A 25,400-nucleotide genomic window follows, 5' to 3' on the forward strand; every position below is an offset into this window, starting at 1 on the left:
GCGGGGAGGGGACGGGGAGGGACGAAGCGAGCGGAGGGGCGGGAGGGGACCGGGGCCCCCCGGGGCGGCGGGGCCGGGGCCTGGCCGGTGTCGGGCGGTGGCGGCCGCGGGCTCAGCGCTGCCGCAGCTCCTCCGTTCCCTCCGCCGCCGCCGCTTTATGCGCTGCCTCCGCGCCGTCCGCAGCGGATCACTCCGCCGCGCCGCCGCCGCCGCTGCCCCCGGGCACCGCTCCGGTTCCCGGGGCGGAGACACCGCCGTGGCGGGGAGGGGAAGGAAGGGAGAGGCCGGGACAGGAGCGGCGGGAGGAGGAGGAGGAGCGGGAGGGGGAGGAGAGGGCGGGGAGCTGCGGGGACTATTTGTCGTGCCGGCCGCCGTGCGGAACTCTCCAGAAGGGGGAGGGGGAGCGCGCGGAAGGATACGGCGGCGGCGTGAGAGCGCGCGCACGCGAGGCGGCCGCCGCGGCGCGTGACGCCACAGCGCGTTCTCTCGCGAGAAGACGGGACGGGGAAAAGTCCCGGCCGGGCCGTGGCCGAGTCTGAGGGGACGGGATGGGCCTGAGGGGACCTGAGGGGACCGAATGGGCCTGAGGGGACGCGGCCGGCCTGAGACCCCGCCAGCCCCGGCCCCGGCTGGAGTTCTCCACATGTGGCCCCTTGTGGAGCTGCCTGTCCCCATCGCGGAGGCTCCCAGGCCCTGTCCCGGGCAGGCCCCGAGCGCATTGGGGGCAGTCAGAGCCCTCCTGGAGCACTTGAGAGGCTGCAGCGGTGACTGGCTTGTCCTGATGGAGTCTCTGGGCCTTGGGTGGCCCTGGGAAGCACAAGTCACGTTAAATGGCGCTGAAACAACGCTGGTGACACTGTCCCTGCTCCTTCCTGTGCCCAGCTGGGGTGGGGGTCCCTGGTGCTGCCTCTGTTCTCATGCTGACTTTGCTGCCAGCCTTCTGTGAGATTCAGCCTTTCTGGAGGCTGTAGCAGTGTGTATTTTGAATTAATTTCTTCTCCCTCCACATTTGTTACAGAGAAAATAAACCAAAAATTGATTAAAATGGCTCTCTGAGTGGGTTTGGTTTTGGTTGTTTTGAGGTTTTTGCAACTACTTTGGTTCTTTTTGTGGCCTCCTGCTCTTTTCTTTCACTTACCTTTCTTTCCTTTTCATTTTGGGCCCTCCTTGATTGCCAATTCCAGACAAGCCAGCACAGCTCATTGATCCGATGACAAGGGAACACACCCTTCACCCTGGGAAGGCTCAGACACTAATCCCAAGCACTCCTGGCTGCTAAAGCCAATGCTGGGTTGAGGTAAAACTGTAAAACTGCTTTTCTTCCAGCATTTTCTGCTTTCCTTTTGTTTGGCCCAGCCAATGCCTGACCCCCATGACTGGAAGTGAATCCCAGATTCCTTTTGTGGGAGATGCTCCTGTGGGCCCTGAGGCCCCTGCCTCAAACCTGGCTGGGCACACATCGTGTTCCAGGGCACAACAGGCTTCCCACCCCTTGGCAACATCTCTGCAACCTTTTCCTGTTTGTGAGGCAGTTTTCCAAGTCAGCCAAGGTGAAAGTAACATTTTCTAGCATTCACAGGAGAAGTGTTGGGTTTTGTGCCCAGGAGGAGGTAGAAAAGTGGTTTGGTTGTGGTTCTGGTGCAAGGATTTCAAGGAATAGAAACTTCCCAGCCAAGCTGGTTAAATTTAGTTATTCCAGGTTTTTATAACTTATGAGGCCTTGGTTAAAGGGTGCAAAAAAGTCACTAAAAGAGGAGAGACACAACTGGGAAAGGAGAAACTTCCAGTGTGGGGCAAGATTCAAAGAAAAGTGAAAACTCCCAGAAAAAAAGGACCAGGAGCAGCCTCTGTGCCAAAGGTGCTCTGCCCAGCAGCACCACCCCAGTCATGGAATCATGGAATGGTTTGGTTGGAAGGGACTGGAGGCTCATGTTCCAATGCCAGCCTGTGACAGCTCCAAAATGACTAAAAATGGTTTTTCCACCCAATATGGAAGTGGGGAATCAGTGCCACAGGACCCTGCAGGTGCTGGCAGCTGACAGAAATCACAGATTGATCCACTGACATCTATTCAATTCAAACTCTGTTTCTCCTGGGAAGGTTCTGGTGCTCCAAAAGAAGCAGAACCTCAGTGGGCGAGGGGCGTGCAGGGATGGAGGGAGGCTCCATTCTGCCACCAGGACTTGAAAGTCATCATTGCTGAGGGCTCCAGGCTGGGGTCAGAGAGAGGCAAAGCAGCTGCCAGGCTGGGCACATCCCTGGGAAGGGAAGGGAAGGGAAGGGAAGGGAAGGGAAGGGAAGGGAAGGGAAGGGAAGGGAAGGGAAGGGAAGGGAAGGGAAGGGAAGGGAAGGGAAGGGAAGGGAAGGGAAGGGAAGGGAAGGGAAGGGAGCACATCCCTGGGAAGGGAAGGCTGCACATCCCTGGGAAGGGAGCACATCCCTGGGAAGGGAGCACATCCCTGGGAAGGCTGCACATCCCTGGAAGGGAAGGCTGCACATCCCTATATGGGCTCTGTGAGCCAAGGTCTGAATCTGGAGGCCAAAGGGGAAATTCCCAAATCCTCGGGCCAGGACATCTCCCTGGCCACCTTGGGTGCCACCTCCTTTGTCCCACAGCTGAGTGCTGGGATAAGAAGGTTGTCCAAGGAGCATTTGGACAATGCTCTCAGGCACTGTGTGAGATTCTTGGAGCTGGGCTTGATCATCTTTGTGGGTGCCTTCCAACTCAGGACATTCCATGATTCTGTGGAAGTGCTTGGCTCAGTGAATGAGAAGCAACGGGTGCTTAGGAGCTCCAGGAAGCTTCAGAAGCTTCTTCTGCTGCCACCAGATCTCCTGCAGCACACGGTGGCTCCTCACTGCACCAGAGCCTGGCCTGGTTCACACAGCCCAAGGCCACACAGAATATTGCAGAGCACTTTATTTTTGCTATTTTGTGTCACTACAGCAGCCCTGTCACACGGGACCTCTGAGGGACACTGCTGGTGCAACTGCAGCACTAAAAGCACCGACTGCAGCACTTTAGTCAAGGCACCAAAGCCACTTTTGACACCAGCCTGGCACTGGAGCCCCATCCCTGCAGGTATCCCCAGTGCAAGCTGTCACTGGGCAGCCTGCCCTCAGCACGAAGCCAGCAGCTCTACCTGCTTCCCAGGCAATGGAAAACAAGGGAATTGAAGGAAGGAAGTGCTGCTGCTGTGCCCATCCTGAGGCAGAGCCAGCTCTGTCACACTGCTGCTGCTGCCTGCTCGCAGCCCTTCACCCAGGGGGTGCCAGGGAGAACACCCTGCTCCTGGCCTGCCTTTTGCCAGGGGACATGCCACATGGATCCAGCCTCTAGCTGGGCACCACAGTGTGAGAAACAGCATCCAGAGAGGGACACGAGGTGGTGAAGGGCCCCCAGGAGCAGCTGAGGGCACTTGGCCTGCCCAGCTGGAGCACAGGACACTGAGGTCAGACCTCCCCAGGGGCTGCAGCTCTCATCTCTGCTCCCTGGGACCAGGGACAGGACCCAAAGGAATGTCTGGAGCTGTGTTAGGAGGATTTAGTGTGGATATCAGGAAAAGGGTGGTGGGACACTGCCCAGGCTCCCCAGGGAATGGTCCCCACCCCAAAGCTGCCAGAGCTGCAGGAGTGTTTGGACAATGCTCTCAGGGATGGGATAGGATTGTTGGGCTGTCTGTGCAGGGCCAGGAGTTGGACTGGATGATCCTTGTGGGTTCCTTCCAGCCCAGGATATTCCAGGACTCCTTGGTTCTCCTGATCTCAGCAAGGCCTGCAGTGTGTGGGGGTTGCTGTGGACACAGTTGATTTCTGTGCCCCACTCAGTCTCACACAGGTGTCCGCAGCAGCCTGGTTGGAGGTGCCATGGTGCTGCTCCACAGAGGTACCTTGTGGGGTTTTTATGCATCTAAAATCTTCCAGCATCATGTGTGACTTCTTGTTCCCTCTGCTTGAGAGAATAACTGTTGGTTTCTCGGCTGTTTAGGTGGCTTGGAAAGGCCCAGGGTGGCCTTGGACAGCCCGGCGCTTCAAAGGACGAGGAGAGACTTCTGATCTTTTCTCAGTCTCCGTGTTTATTAATTGTTTATCTAAAAGATTTTCTCTCAGCCTGACAGAGGTCTGCTCAGCAGCCAGCCATGAGCACACTGAGAGCCCCCGGGGCGGTCACCTATCTTTATACCCGAAGTTACGTATGCAATATTTATAATTTTTCCCCAATACCTTCTACCCTTATTAACCGGTGCACTTCTAGTAATAACCAATCCCAAAGTGCCAACATCACCACAGAAGATGGAGGCCAAGAAGAAGGAGAAGAAGGACAGGACACGCCCCAATTCCTCCATCTTACTTCTTTAGACCCCCCTGTACAGAAATCCTAAACCCTGTGTCTTACACTCTAATTGACTTATCCCTTCACCATTTACCCCAGTGAAATCCTCCCATCCTCATACAGGTGTCGTCTCCCGTGCAGGATCAAAGTCCAGCCACCAGACACTTCTGGCAACATTCCAGGACTCCTGAGCCCCCCAAGGGTGGTCTCGGTCACTCTGCACCTCAGTCCTGAGGTGCTGAGATCCCACAAATAACAGCAAACAGGGACAGAGAGAATGTCAATCCAGACACGATGTGGAAAAGCAAATTGTTGGCCAGAGGAAGGCCAGGCAGGACAATGGGGGCAGTTTCAATCCTGCCACTTCTTGTTGGCTGTGCAGAGGCACTGGGTGGCACTGGGCAGCTCTGGGCTCTCTGTTCCCAGGCAAGCTCAGATGTTCCTGGTGTCCACAGGAGGCCACAGAGATGTTTTGAGGGCTGGGGCCCCTCTGCTCTGGAGCCAGGCTGGGAGAGCTGGGAGTGCTCAGCCTGGAAAAGAGAAGGCTCAGGGGAGACCTCAGAGCCCCTGCTTGGTGCAGGAGGAGACTTTGGACAAGGGCCTGGAGTGACAGGACAAGGGGAAATGACTTCCTACTGCCAGAGATCAGTCTTGGATGGGATATTGGGAAGAGATTCTTCCCTGTGAGGGTGGGGAGGCCCTGGCACAGGCTGCCCAGAGAAGCTGTGCCTGCCCCATCCCTGGAAATGCTCAAGGCCAGGTTGGATGGGGCTTGGAGCAACCTGGTCTATGGAAAATTGTCCCTGCCCACAGCATGTGTTGGGAATGAGATGAACTTTAAGGTCCATTTCCACCCCAACCATTGCATGGTTCCAAAATTCTCTGAAAGCTCATTCCTGGAGTTTAGACTCACTTCTTGGACCGGTATCACAGCTCTGCTCTGAACAGAAGTGAGACAGAAATACTGCAGGTGTTGGTGTGCTAAGGGTAGAACTGAAAGCCAGGCCAGGCTTTGAGGGCAGGAGAGCCCCCAACTGCTGGGGGACCTGCAGGAAGATGTCTGGGGAGCCAGGCAGCCCCTCCACCACCCTGAAGGGCCAAGGTCAGTGAAGCCTGGCTGGAATGGGACAAGCTCTATCCCAGCACTGGAGAAGGAAGAGATTCACTTGATGTTTTAGCCAGCTTTTGTGCTGATGGAGCAAACACCATGTTGGCTGTACCCACAGGCCCTCCCAGGGCTGGGACTCTGGCCAAATGGTTTGCTGGGGTTTCTAAGGCACCACCCAAACAAGCAGCTCCCTGCCAGCCCTCCCTCCCCTCTCTGGGTTTGAGGATGCTGGGGCTGTGTCCACAGAAGGGCAGCAGAGCACAGGTCTGAGGAGGAGCAGCTCAGGGAGCTTGGGGGCCTCAGCCTGGAGGAAAGGGGACTCGGGGGGACCTTCTCTCTGCACAGGTCCCTGACAGGTGGGCTCTGCTCCCAGGGAACAGAGGACAGGACCAAGAGAAATGGCCTCAAGCCAGCACTACTAGAGGAATTTATGCTGGATATTAGGGAAAATTTCTTCACCCAAAAGGGCTGTCAAGTACTGGCCCCAGGCTGTCCAGGGCAGTGGTGGAGTCTCCATCCTTGGAGGGATTTAAAAGACTTGGGGACATGGGTTAGTGGTGGACTTGGCAGTTCTGGGGAAAAAGTTGGACTTGGTGGTCTCAAGGGTCTCTTCCAACCAAAAGAATTATTTAATTCTATGATTTTAATTGAATGTGAACCATGGGCATGTCTGAATCAAGGTCCTTGTGCTGTAAGCCTGTGACAGGCTCCAGAGACCCTGGCAATGTGGGTCTGTGGGAACTGTCAGGGTCTCCTGGAACCCAGGGGCGTCCCTGGACAGAAAGCAATGGGACCCTGAGTGTGTTCTGGACACTCACTCGCTTTCCCAGCTGTATCCACCTAGTTTGGCTCCACAGAGGCCATGGGTGACCATGCTGAGGGCTTGGCTGAAGTGGAGGTTCTCCTCTCATCCCTACAGACAGTTTTCTTGCCATTCCAGGTAGTTGGGTCCATCAGATGTGGTGTGAAATCCCTGATGGCTGTTCCTGTCCCATCCTTCAGGCATTTGTTAGAGATTGCTGGGAAGATTTGTTGATTTGTTCCATCACTTTCCCAGGGTCAGAGGTGATATTGAGCAGGCTGTAGTTCACCTCCTCAAAGCTGGGTGTGAGATTTCCTTGTCCCACTCTCCAGGAACCTCCTGATTGCTACAACATTCCAAAGACACCAGAGAGGAACCTTGCCAGGGCATCATCCATCTCCCTCAGCATCCTTGAGTGCATCCCACCTGCTCCTATGGGCTTGTATATGTGTCCCCTAATCCATGTTCTTCCAGGATGGAAACACCTCTCCACTGCTTGGAACAAGGAACTGGGAGTCTTGAGGGCCTCCCTGGCCACCAAGGAAGCCCCTGCTGTGTTGCCAGCACTCCTGGGCACTGCTTCCCAGCCTGGCATCTCCTGGAAATGTGTGGGGTGGGAGCATCCAGGGCACTGTGAGTCACCTTCTGCCAGACAGAACTTGAGTCTGTTTTGCCCCTGGCAATCTGCTGAGCTGAATCAATGCAATCTTTGAAATCTGCCCTTGAAGATGAGATCTCAATAAATTCTGGTTTCCTTCCTCTTTCCAGTTCCTCTCAGACCATGTCCTGGCAGCCTTGGGGCTTTCCAGGATGTGCAAGCTCATGGATATCGAAACCCGGTACCGCCACCAGTGCCTGGATTTCCTGTGGGCTGGGAGATCTCATGGATGCCCTGCGTGGGAGAGCTCTGGCACTCTGCAGGCTGCCCGCTGCTGCCAGAGCTCCTTTCATTTTCACTTTTCTGCGCGCTTTTGTGGGCAGCTCCACGCGCGCTCCAGAAGCCCGTCCGTGGCAGAGATTCCGGCGGTGTGTCCGCAGCAGCCTCTGGAGGAGCCCCCGGCGGGAGCGCAGAGCCCGGAGCCGCAGCGCAGGAATCCGGGGCTGGCGGCTGGAGACCGCTCCGGTGAGTGCGGCCAGAGAGTGGCTGCGGAGCAGGGCGGGCCGGCACCGTCCGGGAGCGGGGAGACAGCCGGGCTGTGTCCTGCCGAGCCCCTGTGGGCACAGGGCACAGCCCCAAGGCGGGAAGCGCAGGGGAGCCTCCCCGAAGAGTTGTGGCTTTGGGATGCTCAGCGAGCGCCGGGCGCACACATCCCTGACGTGCTCTTATCCGCTCCCACAGTGCTGCCGCGGGCGCTGAGGACGAGCTGCAGCTCTGGGCACCGGGGACGGGCCGCTGCTGACCCCGCCGACCCCCGCAGATGTCCCGGGAGCCGCGGCGGCCGCGCTGTGCCCCGCTGATCCCGCGGGCCCGGGCCGGGCGGGCGCAGCGCGCCGTGCTGGTGCTGCTGGCGCTCTGTGCCGGGGCTCTGCTCCTGGCAGGGCAGCCCCTCGTGCCCACCGCCCGCAGCCTCGCCCTCCACTTCGCCACCCTGCAGGCCGGCGAGCTGCTCAAGGGCGCCTGCTACCTGGCCGAGGAGATCTTCCACCTGGAGTCCAGGTGAGGCAGCGGGGCTGGCTGCCCGCCTGCGGCGCTCCTGGGACCGCCCTGGACAAGGGCATTGCACCCTGGGGATGTGCCAGGGTTTGCTCCTGTCTCCGTGCCCACACGTGCCCTCTGCGGCAATGATGTGCTGTGCCCGGCAGCACGTGCTGCCCTCTGTCACCCTCCCGTCCCTCTCATCTCCTGCTCCCTCTCCCACCTGCCCAGTTCTCCCAGCTGTCCATGGATGTCTCCTCTCCTTGTGCCCTTTCCCTGTGGAACAGATCTTGTCCTCCAGCCTTTCCCCACCCCCCAGTGCTGGAGGGCAGGGGCTCTTGTCTCCCTTTGCTGCCCAGGGTGACATTCCATCCATCTGCTCCCTCTGAGTCCCACGGGTGCTCCAGGACACCCAAGCTCTCTCCTGCCTGGGGGCACTGGGGTGTGCTGAGCAGGGTCCCGCACAGCTCTGTAGTGCTCTGGAAGGTTGGTGGCCCCCAGGAGATGGGAGCAGCCCCAGCCATGGCTGCTGAGGGTGGGTAGGTGGCCACAGCCTGAATCCTGTCTCCCTGTCCTCCCCAGGCACCATGGCAGCTTCTGGAGGGCCCTGAGCTCCTGCTTCCCCCCACACTGGCATGGGCCCATGCTGCTCGTCTGTGGCTCAGCCTACGTGGCACTCTTTGGTGATGGGCAGCAACTTGGCCTCCACCTCATCCTGGCCAGTCTGTGCCAGCTCCTCATCCTCGCCCTGGGGCTCCGGGTAAGGCTCCCACACCCTCAGCCTGCCCTGGGAACCCTTCCCCTGGCTGCCTGGGGAACCCTTCAGCCCTGAGCAGCCATGGGGGCACACAGCCAGCTCTACATGGCCTCTGCATGTCCAGCCTCTCAGCCCAGCCCTGCAGAGCTGATCTCCCTGGCCCTGTGCTGCCAGGAGTGTTGGCATTAGGAGGGCAAGGCTGTCTCCTAATGAGCACAACCATTCCAGGGAATGGCATGGCCCCCCTGACACAAAAAAACGGCGTATTTTAAATCTGCCAGTCAAACTGGTGCTTGAGGGAAAAGCAGAGCCTGTGTGTTCTCAATTCTCAGTGTGGTGTGGGAGCAGAGCCAAGCCCCAGGTGCCTCTGCAGCAGTGGGAGGGCTCTGCTGTGCCCCAGCGCTGCTGGAAGGGTCACACAGGGTGCAGAGGGTGCTTCTGTCAGGTGCCTGTGGGACAGGACACCCATCTCCACCCAAATGCACAGACAGAGCTGGCAGAGGCCATTGGGAACCCCACCACCAGGCCCTGGGGTGTCTCCTCTCCCATGCTGGAAGCACAGGGCTGTCACAGTGGTCACAGGGGTTTTCAGGGTGAAGAGAGAGATGAGAATGTTGACCTCACGTTCAGAAGGCTTGATTTATTATTTTATGATATATATATTACATTACAACTATACTAAAAGAAATAAAAGGAGAAGTTCTCAGAAGGCTGGCTAAGCTAAGAATAGAAAAGGAGTGAATAACAAAGGTCTGTGTCTCAGCAGAGAGCGAGACCAGCTCTGCCATGAGTGGTCAGTAAATCCAAACATCCACACAACCAATCACAGATGCACCTGTTACATTCCACAGCAGCAGATAACCATTGTTTACATTTTGTTCCTGAGGCCACAGCTCCTCAGGAGGGGGAAAAATCCTAAAGAAAGGATTTTTAAGAAAAGATGTCTGTGACACAAGGCAGATGCACAAGTTGCACTGGGACACAGGATCCCAGGGGAAGGTGCAGCCAGGGAAATGCCTGGCTCACTCCAGCCCCACTTCCCTCCTCTGTGGGGGCTGTGTGGGGGCTCTGCCCTGCACGGTGGGGGAAGGGGCTGCTGGGGCTGTTCACTCTCCAGATCTCTTTGGAGTTCTCCAATCCTGTGGAGAACTGACTGTGGCAGGGCCCAGGTGGCAGCCGTCATCCCTGGTCTGTCTGTCCTTCCCTCCACAGAAGCCCTCAGCAGTGGAGATGTCTGAGATGTCCGAGAGGTCCAAGCAGAACGTTGCTCATGGCCTTGCCTGGTCCTTTTATGTTGGGTACCTAAAAATAGTCCTGCCACGTACGTAGCTGTTTCCCTGCATTCCCATGCCTACAGATAGAAATAGCTGCTAATAACAATCCTCCCACTTTTACAGTGTTAGCAGGGAATGGGGAGCCAGGCAGAATGCAGCTGTACTCACACCAGGCACCTCTGCCTGATGCTCTCTTCCACCAGGGGTGAAAAAGTCCATGGAGGAATTCAGCAGAGCCAATCCCAACCTGCCAGCGTGCAGGAAGACCTGGAAGCTCCACATCTTGATCCCCCTGAGCTGTGATACCTATGATGACCTGGAGAAAGCTGACAGCAATATCCAGTATGTGACAGAACTTACTGAAACCACCCTGGCCCGGGCTGGCATCAAAAAGAGGGTCTACAAACACAGCCTCTATGCAATCACAGATGAAGAAAACCAGGTATGCTGAGAGCAGCATTGGGAGCATCATCCCAAAAGCTTTGCTGGCCCCAGAAGTGGCCCTAAGGACAGGAGTGTGACTGTGTTCACAGGGGTTTTTGGATGAGGCAAGAGACAAGAATGTTGACTCCATGTTCAGAAGGCTTGATTTATTATTTTATGATATATATATTACATTATAACTACACTAAAAAGAAATAGAAAGGAAGAGGTTTCTTCAGAAGGCTAGCTAAGCCAAAAATAGAATAGAAAAGAATAAATAACAAAGGCAGCTCTCTCGGACTCTGTCTGAGATAGCTCTTTATTGGCCATTAATTATAAACATCCAAGAGGGGCCAATCACAGGTGGACCTGTTGCATTCCACAGCAGCAGATAATCATTGTTTACATTTGTTGCTGAAACTTCTCAGCTTCAGCAGGAAAATCCTAAATCTTTCACAAAAAGATGTCTGCAACACAGGAGACTGTCACCTCTCCTGTTAGAAACTCCCAGCTTTCACCAGGCTTCTATGAGATGGAGAGATCCCATTCCTGTAGCCCTTCCTGCTGGCTGCCTCCCCCAGGCTCAGCTGCAGGGATGGTGGGCAAGCTTAGCCCCTCCTGGAGCTGAGTGAAGCCCAGAAAACAGCAGAAAACTGAGCAGGGAAAAGCAGACATGGGCTACAGAGCATCACTTCCTACAGGTGAATGTTTCCTTGTGTTGTGAAGGGTGCTCCAAGATATCTGTATGTGTGATTATTTGACTCCCTCCTTTCCCCAGTCACCCTTTTCTAGGCTGGTGAGCCCTAAATCTCTCCAGCTCACATTGCATTCATCTCCTCCCACACCTCTGGGCAGACTGGCCCCTGTCCCTTCCCCCAGGAGGAGGGAACACCCTGGTGCTGTGCATGGAGACATTGGCAGAGCTCTGCTCCTCACCTGGGTGCCCTGCTTTGCCCTTTGGCAGTGGCTGAGCTCTGAGCTGCAGTTTTTAAAGCCCAGCCTGCAGGGACCCTGAGCTTCTGTGCCCTGCTCTGGGGGAAGCACAGTCAGCCAGGGTTTTTCCTGCTGTGCTGCACACACTGATGCTGTGTTCCTTCTGCCAGGCTGCTGCTGAGTCACTCTGCTCCCTGGGAGCTCCAGCAGCTCTGAGCCTGCACCTGGCCTTCCAGTAATATTTGCTCCTCAGCTTCCTGCTCAGTCCCTCACAGTGAGCAGGGCCCATGGAAGGCACCTGCCCCAGGGCAGGAACTGCCTGCCAAGGCTGGGAACTTCCTGCTCCTCTGCATTCACCTGGGATCACATCCCTCTTCCTTCTAATTCACTCCATTCAACTTTCCAGTTTACCCAGTGTAAGACTCACTGGTAACACCACTCCTCCTTGGCATGTTTATGGCTTTATCAGATTTCTCTGGGTTTCTTTGCTCAGCCTCCTTCCAGCTGTGCCTGCACCTTTCCAATGTTTGTGCTGTGCCCTCCATCTCTCTGTTAGGATGCTCAGACTTAGAATAATGGAATCACAAAATATGCTGGGTCGGACGGGACCCACAAAGATTATCAAGTCCAATGCCTGGTTCTGCACAGACACACCAACAATCCCCCCCTGTGCCTGGGAGCATTGTCCAAGAGCTCCTGGAGCTCTGGCAGCCTGAGGGCTGTGACCATTCCCCGTTCAGTGCCCCCAGTACCCTCTGGGGGAAGAACCTTGTCCTGAAATCCAACCTAACCCTGCCCTGACACAGCTCCAGCCCTTCCCTGGGTCCTGTCACTGGTCACAGAGAGCAAAGATTGGTCACTGGTCACACAGAGCAAAGATTGCTGTCCTTCCACTTTCCTTTGTGTAGCAGAAAGCCACAAGAAGGTGTGATCACAGGGAAGGGATGTCTCCCTAGGGACCAAATTCCATGGGGAAGATCACCCTCCAGGCTGCTCTTGGGAGCACTGTGGCTGCCCCCCATGGGCAAAGGCAGCTCCCTGAGTCCACCTGGCAGAGGGGACACCTGGACCTGTCAGGCCAGCTACTCTTTTTCTGCTCTGCATGAGGCAGAACACTGTCCCAGTGTTCCCAGTGCAAGGCAGGCCAAGGAGCTGAGAGGTCCTGAGTGCTGTGCCCAGTGCCAGGGTCTCCCAGCAGCCCTTTGCCAGTCCTCCTGTCCCCATATCTTGTCCTCCCACCCCTGCAGCTCTGGCACTGTGCTGTGGAATACGCCACCCCCCTGCAGACCCTGTACGCCATGTCCCAGGATGAGTGTGCTGCCTTCAGCCGGGAGGAGCGCCTGGAGCAGGCCAAGCTGTTCTACAGGACCCTGGAGGAGATCCTGAGAGGCTCCAAGGAGTGTGCAGACACATACAGGCTCATTGCCTACGAGGGTGAGTGAGGGCAGAGGGGCTGGGGTGCCCAGGACAGTGGCTGTGCTCCTGTAGCCCTGAGCGAAGGGATCAGTGTCTGAGCAGGGCTCGGCTGATGTCCCCAGCCAGGGGCCATGGTGGCCTCTGCTGCCATGGGAGGAAGGGAGGGGCTGCATTCCCCCATTGTTGTGGTGTGCTGTAATGTCCCATTTTGGCCTTCCAGGTCATTCCCCCAGGTGTGCCCATGCCTCTCTCCCTTCCCCCTCGCCCCCATGCTGAGTGAGTCCTGTCAATCAGGCTGAACATTCCAGCAAGGCGTCGTGTGGTTGGTCAAGTTCAAAGGATGCCCCTATGCCCAGAGGTCATTGGCCTGTCTGGGTGTCATCTTCCCCTGAGACCCTGCCCCTCTCACCTGGTTGGGGCTCACCTGTACCTGCCCTCCCCCTGTCCCTGAGCTTAAAAGGTGATCAGACCATGCGGCCGGGATTCTGTTGGAGCAGTTGCTCACGTTCAGACCTCTGTAACCATGGAATGAACCTCTGGACATTAAACCCTCCAGCAGAATCCTCTCCTTTTTCTCTTCACCATCGCCTGAAGCCATTCCTCCTGAGGTAAACGGGGTTCCTAACAAGCCTGGACTTGTTCAGTGCCCAGCTGCAATCTCCAGCAAGCCAAGGTATCTCTGGGGTGATACACCGCAGTTGCTGCCTTTGGCCCAGCAGCGAGGGTCAGACTGGCCCAGGCACAATCTAACTGGTAATATTGGGAGCCTTATTCCAATACCCCATGAAATAGGAATGTCACTGAGCCTGGCATCCCTGGATGGGTGAGGGAGGGCATTGTCACACTCTGTTCTGGGCTGGGGCAGCCTCACCTGGAGGCCTGGGGCAGGTCTGGGCACCACAATATGAGAAAGATCTAAAGCTGTTAGGGAGTGTCCAAAAGATGGACATGGGGATGATGAAGGGCCCAGAGGAGCTGCTGAGGAACTGCTGAGCTGCTCTGACACTGAGGTCAGACCTCACTGGAGGCTGCAGCTCCTGCTGAGGGACAGCTCCAATCTCTTCTCCCTGGGACCAGGGACAGGAGCCGAGGGAACAAGTGGAGCTGTAACAGGGGGATTTAGTGTGGGTATCAGGAAAAGGTTCTAGCCCCAGCAGGTGGTCAGGCACTGCCCAGGCTCCCCGGGGAATGGGCCCAGCCCCAGGGCTGCCAGAGCTCCAGGGGGCTTTGGACAAAGCTCTGGGACACGGTGTCTGTGCAGGGCCAGGAGCTGGACTGGATGATCCTTGTGGATCTCTTCCAGCTCAGGGTATTCCATGATTCCATAATTCTAAGGACTTCTTGCTGTGGGTCTGAGGAGCAGGGGAGGTGGTGGCAGCACTGGTTGTCCCAGCTGAAGCCCCCAAGGGGACCTGAGACAAGCTGTGTGCCGCCAGCATGGAGTGTAACAGAGGATCCCGGGTATAACAGTGTAACAGAGGCTCCAGGGCAGCCGCTCCCTCGCTGTTGATGTTCCTGGAAGTTGCTGGGGCTGTCACGCCCTCCCCAGCAGAGGGATGAGTGTGTGCTGGCTCTGTGCCATTCCTGCTGACAGGGGATGGGAGGGGGTGAGGCTCTCCCTCATTCCCATCATCTTTTCATCTCCCATCTCCTCACCTCCAGCAGATGAAATCAGCATCTTGCTTTAATGAATGTCGGTTTTTTCAGAGGAAACTCTCCCTGATGGGGAGAAGCATTTCCGTGCAGCGATGCAGTTCCCATCACAAGCACTACGGGGAATGCAGCACATAGTGCCTGTAATTTTACACTCCTCCCCTCACTTTGTGTTTGAACTTTTCCCCTCTGCCAGGCAGAAAGTGGGAAGTAAAAGCTGTATTTTGATTGTGCAGGAAATAGTGCACATTTGGGGGCATCTCACAGAGACTTTGCTCCCTGCCCAGAGCTCTGCCTGAGGACAAGCAGTGAAGGAAGGTTTGTCTTTCTTCTGTTCCAGAGCCAGAAGAAGCAGAGTCCCACTTTTTGTCCCGAGAGATCGTGTGGCACCTGCGGCAGGAGCACCACGAGGAGATCTCCGTGCAGGAGCAGAGCCACCCACCCAGCCCATCCACGGCCCTGGACTCGGCAGAGCTCAACCTGCAGATCAGTGTGTCAGACCTGCCCCAGCCCCTGCGCACTGATGGCTTCTGACACAGCCCCTCAGTGCCCCCGGGGCCTGGCTCACCCTTCCCCAGCCCCCTTCCTCCTGGAGCTACCCATGGCTGCAAGCCCCAGCTCCCATCCCAGCCTCCTGTGCACCACGGTTACTGGAGCAGCTGACTCAGCCCACAGCCCTGTGACATGCTTCCCATTTTCTTTGTTATGTACAGCTCTGATGTTCTTCTGTGGGTGTATTGTTTTTTTTATCTGTTTTAATTTGTGCCATATAAAGCACTTTTCTCTCTGGGACAAGTTGCGGTATCTTAAATTTTGGACACAATTTGCAGCCCCATGTGGGATGGGAAAAGGTTTTTCCCTCAGAGGGTGGTTGGGCACTGAACAGGGAATGGTCATGGGTCTAAGGCTGCCAGAGCTCCAGGAGCACTTGGGTGATGCTATCAGGGACAGGGTGGGATTGTGGGGTGTCTGCAGGGCCAGGAGATGGCCTGGATGATGTGGGTCCCTTCCAGCCCAGGATATTCCATGATTCTGTGATAGGTTGTGGTGTTGGATGGGGCTTTGGAAATGCCAGCCACAAGTGTGCCTGTGTATGCTGGCACAAACACACCCAGCCCCAGTGGCCAGAGTGATGGGGCAGTTCTGCAGGCACGGGGAGCCTGGGCAGGACTTGCAGGGGAGCTCCAGCCTGACCACAAGTGTTGGTGGCAGAGCAGGCTCACCCAGGATGGGGAGATGATGGGCAGGCACAGGCTGGAGCTGACACAACAGCCTTGCTCCTGCCCTGGGCTGCCCAGCTCCTTTTAGAATCACAGAACCCTGGAATCACTAAGGCTGGCAAGGCCCTCTAAGGTCATCAAATCCAGCCATTAACCCAGCACTGCCAAGGCCACCACTAACCTGTGTCCCCAGGTGCCACATCCATGTGCTTTTTAGTATTTCCAGGGGACAGTGACTGTCCTGCACAGCCCATTCCAACACCTGATCACGTTTTCAGTGAATAAATTCTTCCTGATGTGCAAAGTGAACCTCCCCTGGGGCAGTGTGAGGCCTTTTCCTCTGGTGCTGTGCCTTGTTCTCTGGGAGCAGAGCCCCACCTGGCTGTTAAGGAGTTGTAGAGAGGGAGATGGTGCTGCCTGATTCTCCTTTTCTCCAGGCTGAGTCCCCCCTCAGCTGCTCCTCATCTTGTGCCCCAGATCTTTCCCCAGCTCCATTCTCTGGACATGCTGCAGCCCCTCATTGTCTTTCTTGTCAAGAGGGGCCAGAAATGGACACAGAATTCCAGGTGCCTCCCCTGGGCTGTATATATAGGACTCCACCTTTCATGGACATGGGAGAACATGGTGGGAGATCTCTCAGTGAGCTTTAGGAGAGATTTGGCTGCATGTTGGTCCTGCTGGGACTGGGAATTGGAACCCATTTCGGGATGCAGTAAAACCTTAATCTGCAGCCTAATCTCTGGGTACTGCATCTGTGCAAAAATGGCAAAAACAGATGAAAGGGCTGTGAAGGGAGGGTTGGGACAGCAAAGGCCACTGCACAGAGGCAGCTGGTTTGCAGAGGAATGAGAAATCATTGCTGAGCCCTCCAGGATGTGCCAAGTTCTGGTGCTGGACTGACTGGAGAGGAAGACAGCAGGTGAGGGACCTGGTAGAGAGCAGGGAGCTGAGTGGGGGTCTGGCCCTGGGATGTGGGCAGGACGTGGGTCCTGGTCACCTGAGCAGCGTTCCCAAGGGCACAGAGCAAATGCTGTGGGCACCTGCTGAGATGCAAAGGAAATGTGTCAGGGTCGAGCTCAGCAATACAGGAACAGCCAGGAGCAGCAAAGCCACTGCAGCCCCCCAGGGCTCACACCTTCAAACCCCTCCCTGTGGGGCACAGCTCTGTGCCCTCCTTGATCGCCTGCTCCCTCCTCACGTGGAAACTTCTTATCTCGCCCATCACTGCAGCCAAGCTGGGCTGGAGATGCTGATAAGCTCAGGCCATACTAGAAGGGGACAGGTTGAAAGGCAGTCACAAGCCCAGAGGAAATCTGCCAGCACAACCTCGTTCCAGCAGCAGCCGTGCTGCCAGCCAAAGGCTCAGCTCAAGGGCACAGCCAGGGCCAAGGTGAAAGCCTTTGCTGGCAGCAGGAACTGGAGGCAGGGCTGGATCACAGGCAGGAAAATCAAACCTCAGAAGTGGCAGCTTGCTGCTAAGCTGGCCAACACAGGCTAACCAGCTTCCCCTTGAGCTCTCCAACAGCACCATAGCTCAGTTTTAGTGCTAATCACAGCATCCCACAGCAGGTCTGACTCTGACTCAGGGCTCTCAGCTTGGAGGCAGACCCATCCTGGTCCATGGGGAGCAGCAATGCCTCAGCAAGGGGTTCTGAGCAGGTCCAGGGCCCACCACAACCCAGCAGGTCCCAGGTGCAGCAGGGAGGGAGGTTCACAGCCAGGATCCTGCTGAGCAAGGCACAGAATGGCTGCATCCTCCCTCTGGCCAGGGCTGGGGCCTGGCTCAGCTTAGACACAGCAAGGACAGAGCTTCTCCCAGCCCTCCCTCACATCCCAGCTGTTTCCCACCAGAAATCCCAGGAACCAGCAGCAGTGACCCATCCACGCTGCCCCACACAGCACTGAGCCTTGGTGTGTGACCTGAGGGCTCAGCTCCCACCCTGACCTAGAAAAACTCATCTTCAAGGGATCCCAGAATGGGTTGGGGTGGAAGGGACCTTAAAGCTCATTTCATTCCACCCCTGCCATGGCTGGGACACTTTCCACCACCCCAGGCTGCTCCAAGCCCTGTCCAGCCTGGCCTTGGGCACTGCCAGGGATCCAGGGGCAGCCCCAGCTGCTCTGGGCACCCTGTGCCCGGGCCTGCCCACCCTCACAGGGAGCAATTCCTTCTCAGCAGCCAATATAAACCTCCTCTCTGCCATGTTGTATTACAGCTGGCGAGGCTGGCCATGGGATCACCTCTCTGGAGGTGACAGCAGTGACTGATCACAGGGCTCTGCTGCCCTCACATGTTTTTTACCAACACCCACATTTTCCAAGTCAGCCTTGCACTAAGTGGCACTTTTCAAGTGCTGTGATTGTGTTGCAAGAAAGGCCCTTGCCCTCACTCACACCGCTTTATTTTTTTTTATTTTATTTTATTTTATTTTATTTTATGATTTCATTTAATTTCATCCTTTCATGAAGTAAAAATCCTGCTTGAAAAGCAGCTGGTTTGAGGTGGCTGAGGAAAATGTCACTAAATGCACCCCTGCCTCTGGGTAAAGTTTGGAATCCTGCAAAGCAAGGAAACAGCAGCTCAGCCTTCAGCAATGGTTGGATTTAAGCTGGCTATTAATATTAATAACAATATTAATGCTGCTTCTTTGGGCTGCACCTGGCATTGCTTCCGAGTCCCTTTTTTTCCTTTTCCCAGAGCTCAGGGGGAGCAGTGTAACATACACTGGGAATGTATCAAAATTAACTCGGAGAGCAGCAGCCCAGAAGGCTTCACGGAGCTGCCTCGAGAGTATCACACACATAACCCCCAGCACCACAGGCTTTAATTAAACTGTGCCAAGCCTCTGAAACCAACATTCCCCACAGTCGCTCAGCTGGGCCTGCAGTTCTGCAGGGCCTGTTTTCCATGCTGCAGTCAGGGTTTCACTGGAACCTTCAGCAGCTGTGTCAGCTGGAGCGTGGCCCCACCACAGCTCCAAGGGGCTCTGGGCTCTCACCAGAGGTGCGACAGCCCCAGGTTGTGCCAGGGACTGGGTATTGAGAAGTTCTTCACTGAGAGGGTTGAGCACTGTGCCAGGGACTGGATATTGAGGAGAAGTTCTTCACTGAAAGGGTCGAGTGTCACCCTGATTTTTTAAGATTTTCTAAGCTTTCTGATGTTTACATTCTTGTAACGAACTTTCTCACACACTTTCTGTAAATAACTTATTGTGTTGCATTCTTTTATGGAGGAGGAGAAATTTGATGGACTGTTGGTTTGTCCAGTGTCATTGAAGAGGTGGCACTTTCACCCTCCAATCCATTGTCACTTTTGGAAAACTACAAATGTTAGAGTCAGAAAAACTTCCCTTTTCTTCAACTTGAGACCAGCAGTGTGTGCTCTCGTGCTGTTTCATGTCCTATAGTGACAGTCGAGTACTGTGCCAGTGACTGGATATTGAGAAGTTCTTCACTGAGAGGGGGGCAAACACTGTGCCAGGGTGCCAGGGACTGGATACTGAGGAGAAGTTCTTCACTGAAAGGGTCGAGCACTGTGCCAGGGACTGGGTATTGAGGAAAGGTTCTTCGCTGAAAGGGTCGAGCACTGTGCCAGGGTGCCCAGGCCATGCTGGAGTCACCATCCCTGAAGTGTTCCAAACATATCTGGGTGTGGCTTGTGGGAGCTGCCAGCTTTTTAATCATTTTTTGGATTGGCAGGGCTATGTTGTTGGGTGGATTGGATGATCACAGAATCATCTGCGTTGGAAAAGAACTCTGAAGTAATTCTTGTTCTTTCCTTATTCTGTTATTTCTAGGAGGGTATGTGGAAACTCTGCCCAGGAGCTGAGGCGTGCCCATCAGAGGGACTCCCACAGGCACTGAGATTGGTGAAAAGCATCAATGTCTGTTCAGTAATCACTTTACTACCTTTAATATCCTTTACTATTAGTATTGCTTCAGATGTGTTGCACTGCTCTAGTAGCTAGAGCTAACTACACTGTGTGGTAAAGAATCCAGAATAAGATCTTTTAGCATAATCCTTTCAATCATTATTTTATTTATAGAAATATTTTTGAGTTGCCATTCTTAATCCTGAAGGACAAAGCCATATAAAGGCTCAGTTGCACAGCTTCAGACATAAACCACTGGCCAAGCGCGGGACTGGACCAGACTCCTCACGGAGTAACAGCCCAGGGAAACTGCAGAACTTGGGACCTCCATCCATGCTGCCCCCAGGGTGGCTGGGTCCTGGAAGCCCTGACGGAGCTTAGGGGCGGCCATGAGCTCTGTCAGCCCGGCCCGGAGGTGCGGGTGCCCGGCGGGGCCGGTACCGAGCTGAAGCCAGGCAGCGCCTCAAGACCCACCACCGCCCCCACAAGATGGCGCCGGCCGGGCGGTGTGAGTGAACGGGGGGTGTCACGTGACTCCGCTCCAGCCAATCAGCGCCGGGTTCCGCCTCCATGGCGGGAAGGGACGCGCGGGAGGAGTCACTGCCCCCATTACAACCAATCAGCGGCGGAGGTGTCACGTGCCTCCCCGCCAGCCAATCAGCGGCGGGCGGCGGCGGCGCCAAGATGGCGGACGATAAGGTGAGCGGGCCGGGCCGGGGCTGAGGGGCCGCCGGGGCTGCGGGGAGGCCGCGCCGGTTCCTCCCGCGGGACGGGGGGCGGGAATCACCTCCGTGTCTCCCGCAGGACTCGCTGCCTAAGCTGAAGGACCTCGCCTTCCTGAAGGGGCAGCTGGAGAGCCTGCAGCGCAGGGTGGAGGACGAGGTGCAGGCCGGCGTGGGGCAGGTAACGTGCGGGGTGAGGGCGGGCGCGCCGCGCCCTCTGAGAGGGACTGGTGGGGGGAAAAACAAATCCCAGGGTAAAAACTCATCCCAGGGTAAAAACTCATCCCTGGGGCATGTCCTGTGTCGCCCCCTCCCCGGTGCCTCACTGCGCTCTCCCTTCAGGACGGATCGCTGCTGGCGTCGCCCTTGCTCAAAGGTTTCCTGGCGGGATACCTGGTGGCCAAGCTCCGCTTCTCCGCCGTCCTGGGCTTCGTGGCCGGCACCTGCACCGGGATTTACGCCGCCCAGAACTATGCCGTGCCCAACGTTGAGAAGACGATTCGGGACTATGTGAATTCACTGAAAAAAGGTCGGGACTAGCGAGGAGGAGCCCGGAGGCAGCAGGGACTGCAGGAACCGTGCTCCTTAGGTAGCAGGCACAGAGCACCCCTAGGGCTCTGGGAGGCACAGAACCTGCACCCTTCTTTTCCCTGGAACCACACCACTGCCACACATCAGGGGGCTGGTGATGGGTGTTTGTTGGGCACCATGGCAGCAGTGATCACTGCACTAACCCACAGCAGCTTGAGAGCACTGAGGGGCTGCCAGCTGCCTTTTCCCCTGACCTTTCCCTGTGGACTGAGGGGCTGCTGTGCCTGGTCACCCGTGTGCCCTGTGCTTTGTGTGGCTTCTCAGGAAGGCCTGTAGTTCTCCTCCTAACCAGAGACAGCACCCTGCTCACCTGCTGCATCACCAGTGTTGCAGGGAACATCCTGCTTGAATCAGGCTCATTAAATTCTCGGTATTTGATCTGTTCCTTGTTGCAGGGTGAGAGTCTGTGTGGCCTCTCTGCTGGCAGCAGCTCACTCCCTGCCTCCCACCCGCCATGGGGGCGTTTGGGAACGCTGCTGGCTCTGCTGACAGGCTGCTCCACAGGGGGCTGTGGGCTCTGCTGCTGCTGCTCTCTGTGGCCATCTACGGCTCCCACGCCCCCCTGCTGACCCTGTGCAAGGTGGATGGGGCCATCCCCTTCAGCTCCACGTCCGTGGTGGTGCTGGTGGAGCTGACCAAGCTGTTGCTGTCGGTGCTGTCGCTGCTGCCGGGGGCGCGGGAGCCGCTGCCGGCGGCGCTGTCGTGGCGCCACGCCGCGCCCTTCGCCCTCTCCGCCCTGCTCTACGCCGCCAACAACAACCTGGTGGTGCACATGCAGCTCTTCATGGACCCCAGCACCTTCCAGGTGCTCAGTAACCTGAAGATCGTCAGCACGGCGCTGCTCTACAGCCTCCTCTTGCGGCGGCGCCTGGGCCCGCGCCGCTGGCTGGCCCTGCTGCTGCTGCTGGCCGCCGGTGTCGCCTACAGCTGCGGTGGGCTGCGGGGACACGGGGACACCGCGGGGACGCGCCTGCACGTCACCCCCGTGGGGCTGCTGCTGCTCTCCGTGTACTGCCTCATCTCGGGCCTCTCTGCTGTCTACACTGAAGCCATCCTGAAGAGCCAGGCGCTGCCCCTCGGCCTGCAGAACATCTTCCTGTACTTCTTTGGGGTGCTGCTCAACCTGATGGGATCCCTGTGGACTGGCATGGAGGGTGGGTTCCTGGAGGGCTTCTCCCCGTGGGTGCTGCTGGTTGTGTTCAGCCAGGCTCTGAATGGCCTCATCATGTCCCTGGTGATGAAGCACAGCAGCAACATCACCAGGCTCTTCATCATCTCCTGCTCCATCCTGGTCAATGCTCTCCTCTCTGTTGCCCTCTTCAACCTGCAGCTCACCCTCCTCTTCTTCGTGGCTGTGGCGTGCATTGGCCTGGCTGTGCACCTGTACTATGGAGTCACATAGTCACTGCCTTCCTCCCCCAGCCCTTCCTCAGGGCTGGAATCATTCCTGGTGCACAGCTCCAAGGATCCCCCAAGGAGTGCTGAGGGAGAGAGCACCCTGCCCCTGTTTCCACAGGGAAACTGCCCTGCTTCAGTCCAGCCAGGCTCTGTGCCATGGGGCTCCCATGGCATCAGCCATGCCCAGCTTTAGGGGGGTCCTGAACCCCTTGTGCCAGGGGAGGTTCAGGTTGGACCTTAGCAGTGATTTCTTCACAGAAGGGTTGATTAAACACTGGCAGGGGCTGCCCAGTGAGGTGGTGCAGTCACCATCACTGGAGGTGTTTAGGGACAGGACATGGCACTCAATGCCATGATCCAGGTGACAGGGTGATGTTGGGTTACAGGTTTGACTCCATGATCCCAGAGGTCTTTTCCCACATAAATGATTCTGGGACTCTGTGTCCCTTGTCCTCAAGCTGCTTCCCCACACCACAGTGGCCTGGGAATGTCCTGGCAGTGCCTCCTGCCAGCCCAGCATGGCACTGGTGCTGTTTCAGCTCCCATGGATGCTGCTCGATCCCTGCCATTCCTGGTGCTGCTTCCCTGGGTCTCTCCCACCTCCACGGTTTTCCAGGCTGGCCCTGCCTGGAGCCCTGCTGTCCTCGGGCCCCATTTCCCCTTCCTGGCACAGTGTCTGCACAACAGCCAGGGGCTGGGGCACGTGGGAACCTTCACCTGCTCCCCAAAAGGGGGACACCCCCCCAAATTTGTACCAAGTTCCTGGCAGGCAGAGGCCACCCAGGGTATTAAAGCTGCGGTTCAACAGCGTCCGTGTGTCTGTCCTGTGTCTGCCCGCCCTGAGGGATGGTGGCTGTGCCCCTGGGACAGGTTTGGGGTCCAGGGTGTGTCTGAGCCTGACAACACTCACAGCTGAGGAGCACCCACTTTATTCAGTGTGGAGAATAGAGCCTGCCTCCCCGCAGGCTGAGCTGTGCTCCCACAGGCGGGTTCCCAGCACAGAGCAGGCTTTCCCTCGGGAGCACAGCCAGAGAGGTCTGGGATAACTCCTGTGCCTGGGGCTGCCTGCTGCCCTGCCATGGCTGCTGGCTCGCTGCAGGGACCCAGTCGTGCCAGGCCAGCTGTCCCCACGCCCGGCCGTGCCTCAGGGTCTCTGTGAGGTGCCACGGGGTGGGATGTCCCGTGGGGTGTCCCTCAGTCGCTGCTTGTGCTCGGCGAGTTCCCGCAGCGCCTCCTGCAGCCGCTCCCGGTACCGGCGCTCCAGGCCCGCCCGCTGCTCCTCCGCCAGGCGCTGCTGGTCCCGGAGCACCTGGGGGTGCCCGGGGCGGTCTGGCACAGCCCTGGCACAGCCCTGGCGCAGCCCTGCACAGCCGGGAGAGGTGTCCCCAGCCCGGCCTGCCCACCTGCAGCAGGTGCTGTCTGCAGCCCTGCATCTCCCGGTGGTGGTTGAGCAGCAGAGCCTCCAGCTCCCACTCGGCCGCCTCCCGCTCCCGCAGTGCTGCCTCCAGGCTCAGGCCCAGCGCGGTCACCTCCCGCTGCCAGCGCTCTGTGTCCCGCTGCGGGGCAGGGACACGGTCAGGGCAGCTCCGGGGCGTCCCTGCTCCCTTGGGCCGCACTAGGAGCTCGCAGCGCTGGGCTCTGCCTGTGCTCACCTCCCCGCTGTGCTCCCGGGCTGGCACAGAGCTGTCCCCGAGCTCCCGCTGGCGCTGCCGGCAGTGCTGAGCCCGCAGCCGCTGCCGCCGTGCCCTGGCCAGGGCCCGCTGCACCTCCGGGGGTGGGCACGGCTGGCACCGCCTCCCTGCCTGCAGGAGAGCAGAGGGGCTCGGTGGCACCAGTGCTGGCAGCAGAGCTGGCCCTGTGCAGGGACCCTGCGGGCTCCCACTCACGCTGTCACACCCGGGGTGTGGCTGTGACACTTTGCTCTGGGATGGCTCCTCCAGCAGCCCTGTGCTGGCCAGAGCTCGGCTGTCCCCTCCCTGGCTTCTGCTGTCAGCCCATCCTGCAGTGTGGGGACAGGGGAGGAGGATGAGTGTGACACGGGAAGCTGATGAAGGACGTTCAGATGGACAGTGAGGCCTTTCCCACCGTGTCCAGCCATGCTCTGTGCCCACATGTCCTCCACCCATCTGCGGGATGCGTGCCTGGCCCCACGCTCCGGCTCTGCTGGCTCCAGGGGTGTCTGGCTCCCAGGCTGCTGGCCTGGAGCTGCATTCCCTGCAGAGACCTGCTCCTGGCAGAGAAGGAGATGTTCCAGGGACACAGCTGGGATTCAGAGCTTTCCCTGAATCAGGGCTTTCCCAGACTGTCCCTGGCTGAGGGGGCCTGGCCTGACCCCTGCCCACCTCTGCGCTGGGCTGGTGCATCTCACTTGTCCCAAGCACCTTGGCCTGCTTTTTCTCCCACCTCTGACTCTTCAGCACCTGGAAAAGGGGAACTCATTGTGATGTTTCAGAGCTCCAGGCCTGGTGTGGCTCCAGGGATGCATCTCACCCTCAGCCCTGCCCTCAGTGCTGGACAAGGGCCTTGACCCCAGGATGGGTCAGGAGCCTGCACCTTACCCAGCCCAGGGAACGAGTGCCATGCCAGTCCTGTGGATCCAGGGGCATTCCCCACCTGCAGCTCCCTCAGGGCTCTCCTCAGCTGGGCCACAGCTGCTCTGTGCTCGGGGTGGCCAGGCCCAGCCAGCAGCTCCACGCGCAGCGCTCGGATCTCCCTGCGGCGTGCTGCAATCTCCTCCTCAGGGGCCCAGAGCGTGGCAGAGATGGTCTTGGCCAGCCCCTTCACCCTCTGAGCCAGTCCCAGAGCTCCCAGGATCTCCTCTCTGGAGGTGTCTGGGAGAACAGCGAGCCCTGGGCAGGGGCCATGGGGACCCCCAGCACAGGGGGTGCCATGGAGAGGAGTGGAGCTGTGTCAGCTTCCAGTGACTGCAGGTGTCCCAGGCAGCAGGGACTGAGTGCCAGGTGTGGGGCAGGATGGGGGAATCCTCAGGGAGGGGGCACCCAGAGAGTGTCCCAGTCCCAGGGGTACCTGGCAGTGACACACACAGCAGCAGGAACGTCAGGCTGTTCCCCTCCAGCAGCCGCTCCACGATCCAGGGCAGGCAGACAGCTCCAGGTTCCCTGCACGTGGGGAGACACCCCAGGAGAGGGCTGGCTCTTACCAGGCCCGGCAGGGACCCAGGGATGGTTTGGCCCCACATATCCCCAGGGAGCAGTGACACCCCCTTGGCAGCCCCAGCCATGGCTCCCACTGGGGTGTCCCC

The 25,400-nt window shown here is 57.7% G+C and overlaps 3 protein-coding genes across 3 annotated transcripts; all 3 read left to right on the top strand.

The window, feature by feature from the left end:
• The first annotated feature begins 7,635 nt into the window (after positions 1 to 7,635).
• On the top strand, positions 7,636 to 15,130 carry STING1 (stimulator of interferon response cGAMP interactor 1). Its single transcript, XM_063168352.1, has 6 exons — positions 7,636 to 7,900; positions 8,462 to 8,639; positions 9,849 to 9,957; positions 10,114 to 10,352; positions 12,514 to 12,700; positions 14,676 to 15,130. Exons 1-6 carry the CDS (start codon positions 7,662 to 7,664, stop codon positions 14,867 to 14,869), a joined length of 1,146 nt encoding a protein of 381 aa, XP_063024422.1. The 5' UTR covers positions 7,636 to 7,661; the 3' UTR covers positions 14,870 to 15,130.
• A 4,919-nt stretch (positions 15,131 to 20,049) lies between these two features.
• LOC134424649 (SLC35A4 upstream open reading frame protein) lies at positions 20,050 to 21,124 on the top strand. Its single transcript, XM_063168547.1, has 3 exons — positions 20,050 to 20,126; positions 20,232 to 20,330; positions 20,492 to 21,124. The coding sequence occupies exons 1-3, from the start codon at positions 20,112 to 20,114 to the stop codon at positions 20,687 to 20,689; spliced, it is 312 nt and encodes a 103-aa protein (XP_063024617.1). The 5' UTR covers positions 20,050 to 20,111; the 3' UTR covers positions 20,690 to 21,124.
• Positions 21,125 to 21,194: 70 nt separating this feature from the next.
• On the top strand, positions 21,195 to 22,948 carry SLC35A4 (solute carrier family 35 member A4). The gene has a single exon (XM_063168546.1). It carries the CDS (start codon positions 21,195 to 21,197, stop codon positions 22,140 to 22,142), a length of 948 nt encoding a protein of 315 aa, XP_063024616.1. The 3' UTR covers positions 22,143 to 22,948.
• The last annotated feature ends 2,452 nt before the right edge of the window (positions 22,949 to 25,400 follow it).

This window comes from Melospiza melodia, chromosome 14 (genome assembly GCF_035770615.1).
Source record: "Melospiza melodia melodia isolate bMelMel2 chromosome 14, bMelMel2.pri, whole genome shotgun sequence".
Taxonomy (NCBI): domain Eukaryota; kingdom Metazoa; phylum Chordata; class Aves; order Passeriformes; family Passerellidae; genus Melospiza; species Melospiza melodia.

Excerpts from the sequence above, each read along its gene's own strand:
- STING1 (XM_063168352.1), top strand. The coding sequence starts at position 7,662 with ATGTCCCGGGAGCCGCGGCGGCCGCGCTGTGCCCCGCTGATCCCGCGG. Across the intron at positions 8,640-9,848 it reads TCCTCGCCCTGGGGCTCCGG|AAGCCCTCAGCAGTGGAGAT; the intron begins GTAAGGCTCCCA and ends TTCCCTCCACAG. Across the intron at positions 9,958-10,113 it reads CCTAAAAATAGTCCTGCCAC|GGGTGAAAAAGTCCATGGAG; the intron begins GTACGTAGCTGT and ends CTCTTCCACCAG.
- LOC134424649 (XM_063168547.1), top strand. Across the intron at positions 20,331-20,491 it reads TGCAGGCCGGCGTGGGGCAG|GACGGATCGCTGCTGGCGTC; the intron begins GTAACGTGCGGG and ends CTCTCCCTTCAG.
- SLC35A4 (XM_063168546.1), top strand. The coding sequence starts at position 21,195 with ATGGGGGCGTTTGGGAACGCTGCTGGCTCTGCTGACAGGCTGCTCCAC.